Source organism: Nycticebus coucang, chromosome 6, assembly GCF_027406575.1.
Source record: "Nycticebus coucang isolate mNycCou1 chromosome 6, mNycCou1.pri, whole genome shotgun sequence".
Lineage (NCBI taxonomy): Eukaryota > Metazoa > Chordata > Mammalia > Primates > Lorisidae > Nycticebus > Nycticebus coucang.
The window spans coordinates 23246247-23259093 of record NC_069785.1 but is presented as its reverse complement, the minus strand read 5'-3'; the positions used below and the strand labels follow the sequence as shown (position 1 = coordinate 23259093).

General features: G+C 39.7%; 1 protein-coding gene across 1 annotated transcript; it reads right to left on the bottom strand.

Moving 5' to 3' along the window:
- Window positions 1-288: 288 nt before the first annotated feature.
- GPR33 (G protein-coupled receptor 33) lies at window positions 289-5851 on the bottom strand. The gene is made up of 2 exons (XM_053594965.1): window positions 5717-5851; window positions 289-1948 (listed from the first exon to the last, which is right to left on the bottom strand). Exon 2 carries the CDS (start codon window positions 1940-1942, stop codon window positions 920-922), a length of 1023 nt encoding a protein of 340 aa, XP_053450940.1. The 5' UTR covers window positions 1943-1948; window positions 5717-5851; the 3' UTR covers window positions 289-919.
- Between the last annotated feature and the right edge of the window lie 6996 nt (window positions 5852-12847).

The window sequence follows — 12847 nt, the reverse complement described above, 5'->3', positions numbered from 1 at the left end:
GGATGACTATACTGTAGACAAAAAAAAAAAAGAAAAGAAAAGAAAAAAATAGCAAGTATTGGTGAGGATGATGGAAAACTGAAACCTTGTATATTGCTGGTATAATGGCAACATAGTACAAACTGAAAAGCTTGATGCTTCCTCAAAAAGTTAAACACAGTATCACCATTTGACCCAGTCCTTCCACTCTTAGTTATATACCTAAAGTAATTAAAAACAAGGACTCACACAGATACTTGCAATCAATAGTTGACTGGATAAAAAAAGTGGTAAGTGCACATATACAGACAATGAAATATAATTTGGCCATGAAAAGGAATACAGTTCTGATATTTGTTACAGCATAGATGAACCTTGAAAACATTATACTAATGAAATAATCCAGACACAAAAGGACAAATATTGCTTGATTTCACTTACGTGAAATACCTAGAATACATAAATTCATAGAAACAGAAAGTAGACTGAAGGTTACTAGGGCCTGGGAGGAGGTGAAATGGGGAGTTTTAATGAGTACAGAATTTCTCTTTGAAGTACTGAAAAAATCTGGAAATAGACAGTCGTGATGGTTGTACAACATGGTGAATATAATTAATGTCACTGAAATGTTCACTAATATTGGTGAAAGGCAAACCTTATGTTGTATATATTTTTCCACAACAAAAAAACAGTAAAAAAAAAAAAATCACATTGCTTGTTTTCTTGCAGCCCTTTTAACATTCAGAGATCTAACTATGTTACAGTTACATAGGGACTATACCCTACGAAAGCAGAGGGTATAACTCAAGTGCAGCAGTTCTCAACCTGTGGGTCACGACCCACAAGAACTGTATTAAAGGGCTGCGGCATGAGGAAGGTTGAGAACCACTGCTCTAGTGGAATAACTGACAGAGTCTATGTTTGCTTAAGGCTCTACAATTTAAATTTGGGTTCCCGAATTTAGGTTATGTGTCCTTTCTACAGAATAATCTTCACTAAATGCTGACTCAAACAGAGCAAGAATGGACTTCTTAAAAACCTTTTGGAAATTCTCCCCAATAAATAAGTACATTGTTGGAGAAAAGACCATATTGAAGGAAGTGGTTAGTGCTGTAAGTATCATAGTCAAGTCTAAAAGTAATGACTGAGTCTTAATGAGAAGTAAGCCCTGGTATACATGGTAGGGCATCCAACATACAAAGAAAGAGATGACGGCTGCCATCATGACCTTGAAGGGCTTGCTGGATTTAAACAGGCCCTTCTCTTTCATCTTGCTGGCTACTCTTTGGTAACAAAAGGTGATGATGAAAAAAGGCACAAGGAAGCCCAGCAAGAAACGGCTGGTGAAACAGGCTATGTGAATCCATTGACTTAAAGTTTGCATCTCCTTTCTTTCCCAGTTAGTAGACACAGCATAGTTATTCTGACAGATCAACTTTCCTTTTTGGTCATGATGTGTCTCCCTGAACACCAAATAGGGGCTGCTGAGGGCAGCTGCAGAGATCCAGACTCCCAGGACAACGCTGGAAGCCCAGCGTGGGGTTCGATGCTGCAGGGACCATACTGGTTGAAGAATGAGAAGATAGCGATCGAGACTGATGGCCGAGAGGAAGAAAACAGAGGCAAACATCCCCAGAGACAAAGTGCTATTGAAGACCTTGCACAAGGCAGTTCCAAAAGTCCAGTAATTGTCCTGAAGCTGGGAGATGGCTATAAATGGCAATACCAATGTTGAAATAAAATACGTGAGAATGAGGTGAAAAAATAAGACAGTATTGACGGTCTGTTTCATCTTGAATTTTAGCACCCATAGATAGAGGCCATTGATGATGGTACCAATTATAGATGATACAAACAAAGGAAGGGCGATGATTATTTTTGATACAGGAGCTGGAAAGTGTGTGCTGTTTCTTATTAAAGTAGAGCCATTTATCAGGTAGTCAGTAGAGTTGATCAGATCCATAATGACCTGTGGAGTGAGAAACAGTGAAAATAACAACAAAAAAAGCAAAAGAAAAGGTTAAATGTAGGAATTAAAACAGTAATTTTTGTATAGTAATAGTCCAAATGACCATATTTTAACAGTGGCACCTATAATATTTTCACAGTAATATATAATACAAATCAAGTATTTTTCTAATGTCTATAACGTTATGTTGTATGAGGAATTAAGATAAAATTAATCTGGGTGATGCCTGTGGCTCAGTGAGTAGGGTGCCAGCCCCATATACTGAGGGTGGCGGATTTGAACCTGGCCCTCCGCCAAACTGCAACAACAAAAAAAATAGCCAGATCTTGTGGTGGGCGCCTGTAGTCCCAGCTACTCAGGAGGCTAAGGGAAGAGAATCGCCTAAGGACAAGAGCTGGAGGTTGCTGTGAGCTGTGACGTAATGGCACTCTACCAATCGTGACAAAGTGAGATTCTGTCTCTAAAAAAAAAAAAAAAAAAAAAAAAAAGATAAAATTAATCTGAGCATCAAAAATAGAAGTACTACAGGTCGGGCATGATAGCTCATGTCTGTAATCTTAGCACTTTGAGAGGCAGAGGTGGGAGGATTGCTTGAAGCCAGGAGTTTTTTTTTTCTTTTGAGACAGAGTCTCACACTGTTGCCCTGGGTAGAATGCCATGGTGTCATCATAGCTCACAGCAACCTCAAAATCTTGGGCTGAAGTGATCCTCTGGCCTCAGTTTTTCTGTTTTTAGGAGAGATAGGGTCTCACTCTTGCTCAGGCTGGTCTCCAGCTCCTGAGCTCAGGCAATGTGCCTGCCTCAGCCTCCCAGAGTGCTAGGATTATAGGTGTGAGCCACCACGCCTGGCCAATGGCCAGGAGTTCGAGACCAGTTTGGGCAAAATAGCAAGACCCCATCCATTAAAAAATTAGGCATGGTGGAGCAAGCCTGTAGTTCTAGCTACTCAGGAGGCTGAGTTGGGAGCATCACTGGAGCCTGGGAGTTCAAAGCTGTATTGCCCTATGATTGTGTCACTGTACTCCAGCCTGGGTACAGAGTGAAATCTGGTCTCTTAAAAAAAAAAAAAGAAATACTATAGGTGAAATTAAATAAATGTGAAAGATAAAATAAAGTTTGGGACATTTTGATGATTGTTAATTATCTTAGGTAGCTAGAAAGCTTCTATTTGTACGTTAACCAGAGGTCTAACCCTTGTAGATGGGCACAAGTTCTTGAATAAGGCAATATAGAATCAGTTTTACTTGATTTGGTCAAGGCCAATGTTGCTAATAAGATAAGCTTGAATGATGAAAACAACCACAACTGTTGCAAATTGGTAATCATGGGACACTATAATTAGATTTCCCTCATGAGCTAACTATATATAGTAATCTAATACTTAGCACATAATGGTAAGAACTGATATTAATATAGGAGCCTCCAGGCACTGCAAGATTGTGAGGTGACTTCAGAATCATCAACTAAAGAGGAAAGTGTGTTGTAAGATATAATAATAGTTTTTTTTATTATTTGGGGAGGGCAGGAGAGGGAGAAAGTCAAGGAATTCATATTTATACAATACTTGATCTATGTCAGGAGCTTTCTATAATAATTATTTCTTTGTTTTTCTCACAAAGCCTACAAAGCAAATCTTTAAACAGAGGAGAAAGTGAGACTGAAAAGAGCTAAATGTCCTTTGTTTTTTTGAGACAGAGTTTCACTTTGTCACCCTGAGTAGTGTGCTATGGATCCATAGCTCACAGCAACTTCCAACTCTGGGGCTCAAGAGATTCTCTTGTCTCAGCCTCCCGAGTAGCTGGGACTACAGGCATCTGCCACACATCTGGCTATTTTTAGAGATGGGATCATGCTCTTGCTCAGGCTAGTCTCAAACTTGTGAGCTCAAGCAATCCACTGGCCCTTGGCCTCCCAGAGTACTAAGATTACAGGTGTGAGCCACCTTGCCCAAGTTAAATGTCTTACCTGTCAATGACTCCCATCATGCCTTGTAAGAGAATTAATTCTGCCTTTTAGGAGAACTGCAAATTTTTTCTCTAAAGTAGAAAAAATTCTTCAGGAAATGCCTTAGTAGACTGGGAGTAAAGACTGGAGTCTGAATAGTACAGAATGGATCGGCGACAGTGAATGAAGGAGTGAGAATTGAGAAAGATGCTATGTGCTGGGCATGGGACCTGCAAAGAGGGAGGAGGAGAGAGGGCAGGTTTAAGAGAGGGTGCACAGGAAAAACTGGGCAGGAGGTTAGGAGGCCTGGAGAAGAGAAAGGGTCAATGAGATATTCTAAGAAACAGAAATGACACAGCAATGTCTAATATGCAATTAGAATCCATTTGCTGTGCTTTGATACAGTGTAATGTCCTTTCCCCCATTAACCCACAGTTGTCATGCATGGTGGTGGTTGTGATGAATCAAAGGAAAAGAGCTTCTGTTCCTTATTTGGGATGGAGTGGGGCAAAAAGAGGAGACCAGTAGGGGGAGGCATGAATGAGATGAGAAGAGACAGCAGTGGGAGGGAGATGCGAACGAGATGATGAATGTGGTGGACAGTGGATAGTTATTGGAGCATAAGTAGACCAGGCGTAACAAAATCCTCTGGAGAATTTCCAGCACTGTGTGGGTATAGTATATGCATGTGTCTGTGTGTGCGTGGTCACTCTGCGTCTGTGGTGCATTTACATCTGGGTGTGGGTATACATTCTCTACATGTCTACATGGTCTGGGTTTTTATCCATGGTGGTATGTGTGCTGAGTTCTGTACACTAGTGTGCATGTCTGTGCTCTGTGTATGTGTATCTGTGGTATATTTGTGTGATTTGTGTGTGTGGTGTCTGTGTGTCTGTGGTCTTTGTGTGTTTTCGTGGATTAAAGTATTTGGAATATGTGTATGTGTGGTGTTATGTAGATGTGTGTGTGGTCCCTATGAGTATATGTAAATGTGAAACTGGGTGCCTGAATTTTAGGGAATATTTTTCTCTTAATTGTGTGGCTGAGTTCTAGAAGGGCACTTGATGGTAATGTAGAACTTGATCAAAATCAAAGTAAAACTTTTCTGATCAAAGTTGGTAGTGGTTCTGAACATCCTATAAACTTGCCTAAAACTTTGATTCATTGCACATAACCAGGAGATTTCTTCATAGTTATACATCTTTTGAAACGGTTTTAAAGTACTCTAGTATAATTAATGGGGTAGCACTCAGACTCTGTCATACCATAGACCTGGGTTTGGATCCTCCCTCTACCACTTACCGGCTCTGTGACCTTACACTGTTAACTCTTTAAGCCTTTTTCACCTCCACATCCCTCTGAGTTCTTATGAGGACTAAACAAAATAACATATATAAATTACTTATCTCTCCTCAGGGCACATAGTGTGTGTTTGATTTATATTTTTAACCTGTTATTTTGCACAACCTATTATATTAAAGTTAGTAAGAACCTCATTTTTCCCTTTTAATGGAGAAGGCTATATTTCTTTCCTTCCCAAAGCATCTGTACTGAATTTTATAGCACTTCCAGGGATTTCTGAAAAATCTGAATGTCCCTATGTTTGAGCAGAGCTCTTTGATTTAGAGTTATTTTGAGGCTTTGATGGAAGGATACCTTTGGCACAAATGGCTTTCAGGAAGGCCTCACCTCCACTTGGGGACACAGAGGCACTATTTTGTGGGGAAGGCACAGGCATCCCAGGAAGCTGATCTGGAATAAGCCTAGAGGGTGTGTTCAAATGATAGCACTACAAAATGAACCTGCTAGCCCAGGGAATCTTACCTTGGAGCAGTATCTTCATGTCAGATGGCTCTCCAGCCAGCCAAAATGAGTCTATATCATCAAGCTTTTCTCTAGGAACAGAGGGCAAAATCCATGACACTCTGCCTTCATTTCATTGTCTTTCTTCTTGCTGATGCTACTCTGTAGCCTTGAACCCACCCTTTAAATATTCAGTGAGGTCTTTTTGCTCTTCCTTTTTCTGTGGAATGTACCACTACAGATGTAGAAGCAGAGGGAAGAGTACTTCCTCAAATCATTTCTCCATTTTGAAAGAAGATTTTAAAAAAACACATAAGTCATTCCATGCAGGTGTTAAAACATGGATTAAAGTATTTGGTCATCCCACGAGCCTTCCACTCTGCCTCAACTCTAGGGTGTTCATTACCATATGGAGGAATGATATTGGGTACACAAGGAGATGGTAACTATCAAGCAAGGGCAAGAAGAGAATCTGGAAATGAGCTACCTATTCTTGCTGGAGAGAAAATGGTTAGGGGAAAAAACCTTAAACACCGACTATCACATTAAAATGGAGTGTATGAGGATAGGCCCATCTCATTTGGAAAGATGAAGACTGACAGGCAGAATGATCTGCATTTGTACAATTGTTGAGAATGGTGGGAAAAACAGAATTGGTCGCCACATCCTATAAGAGGATCTCATTATAAGAAATCCTACCAGGCAGATAATGCATTTAAACCATTACTCCCTGAGTCTTACATGTCCTATTTTCCTCTAATTCATCTCTGAAACTTTTTCTTGGATCTACCTCTGTGCTGACCTCAGTGTCCTGATTTCTTTCCTGCTGGCTTTCCTCTTCATCTCTTCATCACCAGAGGAGAAAATACATCAAGATTGCTGTGTAGCTTCAGTGGTGAAGAGCCTGGAAATCAAAACCATTACCCAGACTTTGTTAGGCTCAGAATTTTAAAGCTTTCACTGCTAGACTGTAGCCTCGGTAAAACTAGGCTTAAATTTTAGTTCTTAATTCATTTGTGGCTGTGATCTTCAACCTAAGAATTGATTTTTGTAGGTTAAGGATGAGTTTTCAAACTTGCCTCTGCATTTTAAAAGGGATTTATTGCCATTTTTTCATATCCTTTGGGTTAATTCACAGAACCAGAAGCAATCTGAGATATTATTTGGTCCAAACACATTAATTCTGAAGATTAGTAAACTGAGCCATGGAGAGGTTAAGTAATTTTAATTTTTTTTATTAAATCATAGCTGTGTACATTAATGCAATCATGGGGTACCATGCACTGGTTTTATATATAATTTGAGATGTTTTCATCACACTGGTTAGCATAGCCGTTCTAGCTTTTTCTTAGTTATTGTGTTAAAACATTTATATTCTACATTTAGTAAGTTTCACATGTACCCTTATAAGATGCACTGCAGGTGTAATCCCACCAATTACCCTCTCTCCGCCCATTCTCCCCCCTCCCTCCCCTCCCTTTCCTCTTTCCCCATATTCTTAGGCTATAATTGGGTTATAGATTTCATAAGAAAGCTATAAATTAGTTTCATAGTAGGGCTGAGTACATTGGATACTTTTTCTTCCATTCTTGAGATACTTTGCTAAGAAGAATACTTGCTAAGATACTTTGCTAAGCTCCATCTATGTAAACATGGAAGAGGTAAAGTCTCCATCTTTCTTTAAGGCTGCATAATATTCCATGGTGTACATATACCACAATTTATTAATCCGTTCGTGGATCGATGGGCACTTGGGCTTCTTCCATGATTTAGCAATCATGAATTGGGCTGAAATAAACATTCTGGTACAAATATCTTTGTTATACTGTGATTTTTGGTCTTCTGGGTATGTACCTAGTAGAGAAATTGTAGGATCGAATGGCAGATCTATTTTTAGATCTCTAAGTGTTCTCCAAACATCTTTCCAAAAGGAACATATTAGTTTGCATTCCCACGAGCAGTGTAGAAGTGTTCCCTTTTCTCCACATCCATGTCAACATCTCTGGTCTTGGGATTTTGTGATATGGGCTAATCTTGGTTAAGTAAATTATAATAGAGTTTTACCAAGAAAAGAGGCAAGGGCTGTCTTATGCTACCTCATAAGTAAAAAAGGGATTTGAACCAGGTGCTGCCTCCTCTCCCACCCATTCTGTATTTCTTAATTCTATAATCAGGCACATTCATAAGTGACAAATATAATAGGTACTGGTACTTAATCCCCCCTCTCCAAACAGGCACTAGAGCTAATGCCACCATTAGGTAGCCTAAAATTTAGTTTTCCAGAGCCCTCTTTGAAGAATTGATATTCTCATTAGTGACTATTTTCTTCCCACAGGCAATTAAACCAGTGGTATTAGCTGTTAGAAAACATATAGACTGTTTGAGGAAGCAACATCTCTTCTGTGGCTTTGGTGAAATGGCTCTATTCAGTTAAGTCAGGTGGTTTCAAGAACAGAACTTATGGAAATTGAAACTGTTTTAGGATGTTTTGATACAACCACCGTATGAGATACACAGAAGCAGATACTATTACTTAATCAAAAGCTTGAAAGACTAGGAACTCCTACCTGGATGGATTTAGAGAACATTTTTCTCAGTATCTGAAGAATGGAAAAGCAAGCATCATTACCAAGCTGTACTCATTACCAAGTTGAAACTAGTAGATGAACAAATACAGGCCCGAAAAACACAGGAGAGAAAAACCCAATTAAATTCAAAAGGGGGACAGTAAGTTCCCACCTAATGAGTACAATGTAGAGGTACATGGCACACCTCGTGGGTGAAGAACTCAACTATAACTTGGACTTTACCTTACAAACACAAAGAATGTAACTTAATGGAATGTACCCTCATATTAAACTGAATAAACAAAAAAAGAGAAAGACTAGGAACTCATAGATGCATATAATTTTAAAATAGAAAGAGATCAAGCAGTTAATTTCGTCTTATTCCCATTCTATGGGTGAAGTGACTAAGACACTTAGAGATATTTAAGAACTTGTTCTTGATGCCATTACCAGTTTCAAAAGGAGTTTTGAGAAGAAATAATGTGCACTAAAAATATTGCTGCACTACTTGTGGGTGCTCTATTGATCACACAACATAGTATAGGATAAAAAGAAAACCCTGGATTTATATCTAAACTCTGCTATTTACCACATATATAATAACTTCACTAAGTTTCAGATTCCTCATTTGTAAGTGTTAAAAAAAAAACAACAATAACAACATATCTCTTGATGTATCCTTGAGCGGCTTAAGTAAGGTATGGTGCAGATCATAATCCTAAAAGACATAATCCTGAATGTTGAAATCCTGGAAGATAAAGTCTTGAAAGCTCAAAATCCCTAAAGTCAAAAATTTATAACGTCTTATTGAATCCCCAAAGCATAATGACAATTTGGAATTGGGTGTGAGCAAGGCTTCTAAAAGTGAATTTTAAGGTGTGACCAACAAAATTTATTTTTTTCCATTCAGCCCAATGGATTTGTCAGAAAATTCAGATGTATGAATTGGCCATGTGATATGGCAAGGATGAACACGTCAATTTAAAAACACATTATTTGTGCTTTGTGGCATTCCTTCTAGCTGATGAAATTCCAGGAGTTTTTAACCAATTAAAGCCATATTTGCCTGAAGGAGCCAGAGAGTTACTGACTGGTTCAAAAATTACTGCATGGAAGCATCAGAAACTTGTGCAGTAGTTTTACCATTTGGTCACCACTGTTACTTCTGCCAGATTCGTGATCTGGAGGTCCGTGAATCCAAAATGCATTTCCATGTACCCCAGACAACATAGAAGAAACATGGCACGGAAAATAGGAAAGTTTAATTTGGAATGCTCATGTTGGTGTATATCGAATCAAAGACGAATTCTAAAAGCAGCAGTACCACATAGAAAATGAATGAACATGTATTTTCTGAGGAAAGCCATGCCCTTACATTGATCAGATGCAAGGCTTCAAAATACAAAAGTATTAAAAGTTGGCCAGGTCTCATGGACTATTGTGCAATTTCCCATAATCTAGCTCTGTAAATACATTTTTCTCTTGTGTCTAATTTTCTATCTTTTTTTTTTTTTTGGTCCCCCAGGCTGGAATGCAGCTCATGGCTCACAGCAACCTCAAACTCCGGGGCTCAGGTGATCCTCTTGCTTCAGCCTCCCAAGTAATTGGGACTATAGGCCACCATGCCTGGCTAATTTTTCTATTTTTATTTATTTATTTTTTTAAATTTTGAGACAGAGTTTCATTATGTCGCCCTCAGTAGAGTGCTGTGGTGTCACAGCTCAGAGCAACCTCAAACTCTTGTGCTTAAGTGATTCTCTTGCCTCAGCCTCCCTAGTAGCTGGGACTATAGGTGCCCACCACAATACCCAGCTATTTTTTTTCTTGCAATTATCATTGTTGTTTAGCTGGCCCAGGCCAGGTTTGAATCTGCCATCCTTGGTGTATGTGGCTGGCGCTGTAACCACTGTGCTACAGGCACCAAGCCAAATTTTCCTATTTTTAGTAGAGACAAAAATCTCTGCTCAGGCTCGTCTTGAACTCCTGAGCCCAAGTGATCCTTCTGCCTTGGCCTCCCAGAATGCTAGGATTACAGACGTTGAGCCACTGCACCCAGCCAGCAATTTTTTCATCTTTCAGGATTTTTGAAGGGATTATGCCTCCAAAATTGTGTCTTTTGGAATTACAACTCAAACCCCTTTAGGTAAGGGCTTTCCACAGATCCTGGCATATGTTAAGTATTAAAAATGATAGCTACTATTAGTTAGTATTATGTAGTTGTAGCAGAGAACACCAGTAAGCCTGATAGGCTGGAGTAAATCCTTGAGCTATGCAATTCAAAAAACATTTAATGAGCATCTGCTGCATGCAAGACCATATTTCAGACTGGGAAAAATAAGTCATTTATAATAATTATGCTTAATGTTTATAAAATATTCCTTAAAGAAGATAATACCTGAACTGAATAGCTTGGGATTATTGGAGAGAACATATTCTAGGTCTTGGAAACAGTATACTTTAAAGCATAGCCAAAGACAGCAAGTCTTCTTCTTTCTGGCCTAATTCTATACTTTTCAAGGCCATTTCTCACCGCCCTTCGCATCCCAGCATAGTGGGAATAATAATGCAGGTGTTAGCCCAGTGGTTTCTAGGCTGGCTGGAGTCAGAATCATTTGGAGATCTTTATAAACAATGGGGAGTGTTCTAGAGATTTAATTGATTCATCCAGTATTTCCTAAATATTTACTATATTTGAGGTACTATTCTTGCCACTGGGAGTACAGAGTAAATGAGAAGAGTTGTTTCCTCATGGAACTTACATTCTAGTGGCAAGAGATGGGTCCCCTCCCCCCCAAAAAACCAAAGCAGTAAGTAAACACAAAAAGAAAGGAAATATCAGCTAGTACCACATTGCTACATAGAGCCTTCAAACATAGGAATGGGATGAGTGACTAAGTGGCTACTTTAGATGGAGCAGTCCCAAAAACCCTCTCTATAGGTGACATTTAATGGGAATGAAATGACACGAAGGAGTGTGAAGTGATCAAGAGAACCAGGGTTTCCCTGGACCCAACTCTCAAAATTTGCTCCACGTGTCTCCTCCACATTGGCCCCTTTCTGCCTACCTCCTGTCTGTTCTTGCTCTCCTAATGGGGCCTTTCTCTTTACTGAAATCTTTGGCTCATGACTTTTCTACTTCAAGATTTATGGCTTGGGTTCTCCTCCTTGGCAGGGTTCTTGTTATGATAGCGGCCTTGGAAACAGGAGTTCAGCTTTGCTCGGGAGACTCTGCTGGGCTCTGTTCCCAGCAGGTGCTTTCACTGGATATGATCCACCACTTTGGGCCCTGATCCTCTCCAGGTTTGGACAACATTCCCAGACTGCAGGCAGGATGTACCTGAGGAGAGGCAGAAGGCCAGGCTTGAAATTTGGCCTAGACCTTGATTATGAAAGGACTTGGATCTAGGACCCGTCTCAGGAGAGACAGAGCTTGACTTTGGAAAGGAAGCGGAGAAGGCAGGCTTTGTATAGGGGCAAAAAAGTTACAGCTTTGGATAGATTTGTTTCTATGTAAATTTGGAGGCAATTTGCTGAGAGTAAACAGTTACAGGATGTTAGAGAGTGATGAAGGTTTAGAATTTCCTATGAAAGTAATGAAACATAAAACATAATTGAGTGGTATTAGGGTCTGTTTGAGATTAGGGACCACTTTTGTGGTTCCTATCCTGGGAAGGGGGAAAATACCTCATCATGCAAGTATGTTTGCTTCCAGCCTGGGTATAGGAGCAGAAGTAGATTGTGAAAATTATTCAGGGCTGACAGTTGCCAAGCTAAAACCACCAGGAGAAGAGGCTAGCCCAGTTGAGAGTGCTGATCAGGGAGCAGTAGAAGAGATGTTACTGGGAGTTTATTTAGGTTGAATAGGGATTGTGCAAAGCCATGATGGGTTTACCAGATGGAGAGGAAGGAAGGGCTTGAGGGACTGACTGGAGGTCTCAGGGCAGGCAGAATAGTGGTGCTTGTGTAAGCATAGCAGAGTATGTTATGGTTAGGTGCGAAATACCAGATTTTACAGTTTTTGAGGTGCAGCAATTATGGGTGATGGTAAAATCTCTAGAGTAGCAAAGGAATTCAGGGGGAAAAGCAGTCATCAAAACTGACATCAAGAAACATGAAACTCTGGTCTTTTTAAAACTATGGTCTTTAGCATAAGAGCAGAGGCAAAATCACTGAAAAATCAGCGGGGCATCCTGCTGAGAGCTTGTAATTCCAGCTTCTCAGGAAGCTAACGCAGGAGGATCACCATCATTGAGGCCATGGCACTCTAATCTAGGGCAACAGAGTGAGACTCTGTCACAAAAATAAATAAATAAATAAATAAATTATTAGCCCACGATATCCCAGGATGATAAGAAGAACTCCTGACTCAGGTTACTATAACAGTGAAAATCTAAGGCAGTGTTGTCTAATAGGAGTATTATGTGAGCCATCTTAAAAAAATTTCAGAAGCTACATTTAAAAAGTAAAAAGAAACTGAGGCAAGAGAATCGCTTAAGCCCAAGAGTTAGAGGTTGCTGTGAGCTGTGACACCACAGCACTCTACCAAGGGCGGCATAGTAAGACTCTGTCTCAAAAAAAAAAAAAA

What these genes read in the sequence shown, in the direction of transcription:
- GPR33 (XM_053594965.1), bottom strand. Translation starts at nt 1,942, where the DNA reads ATGGATCTGATCAACTCTACTGACTACCTGATAAATGGCTCTACTTTA.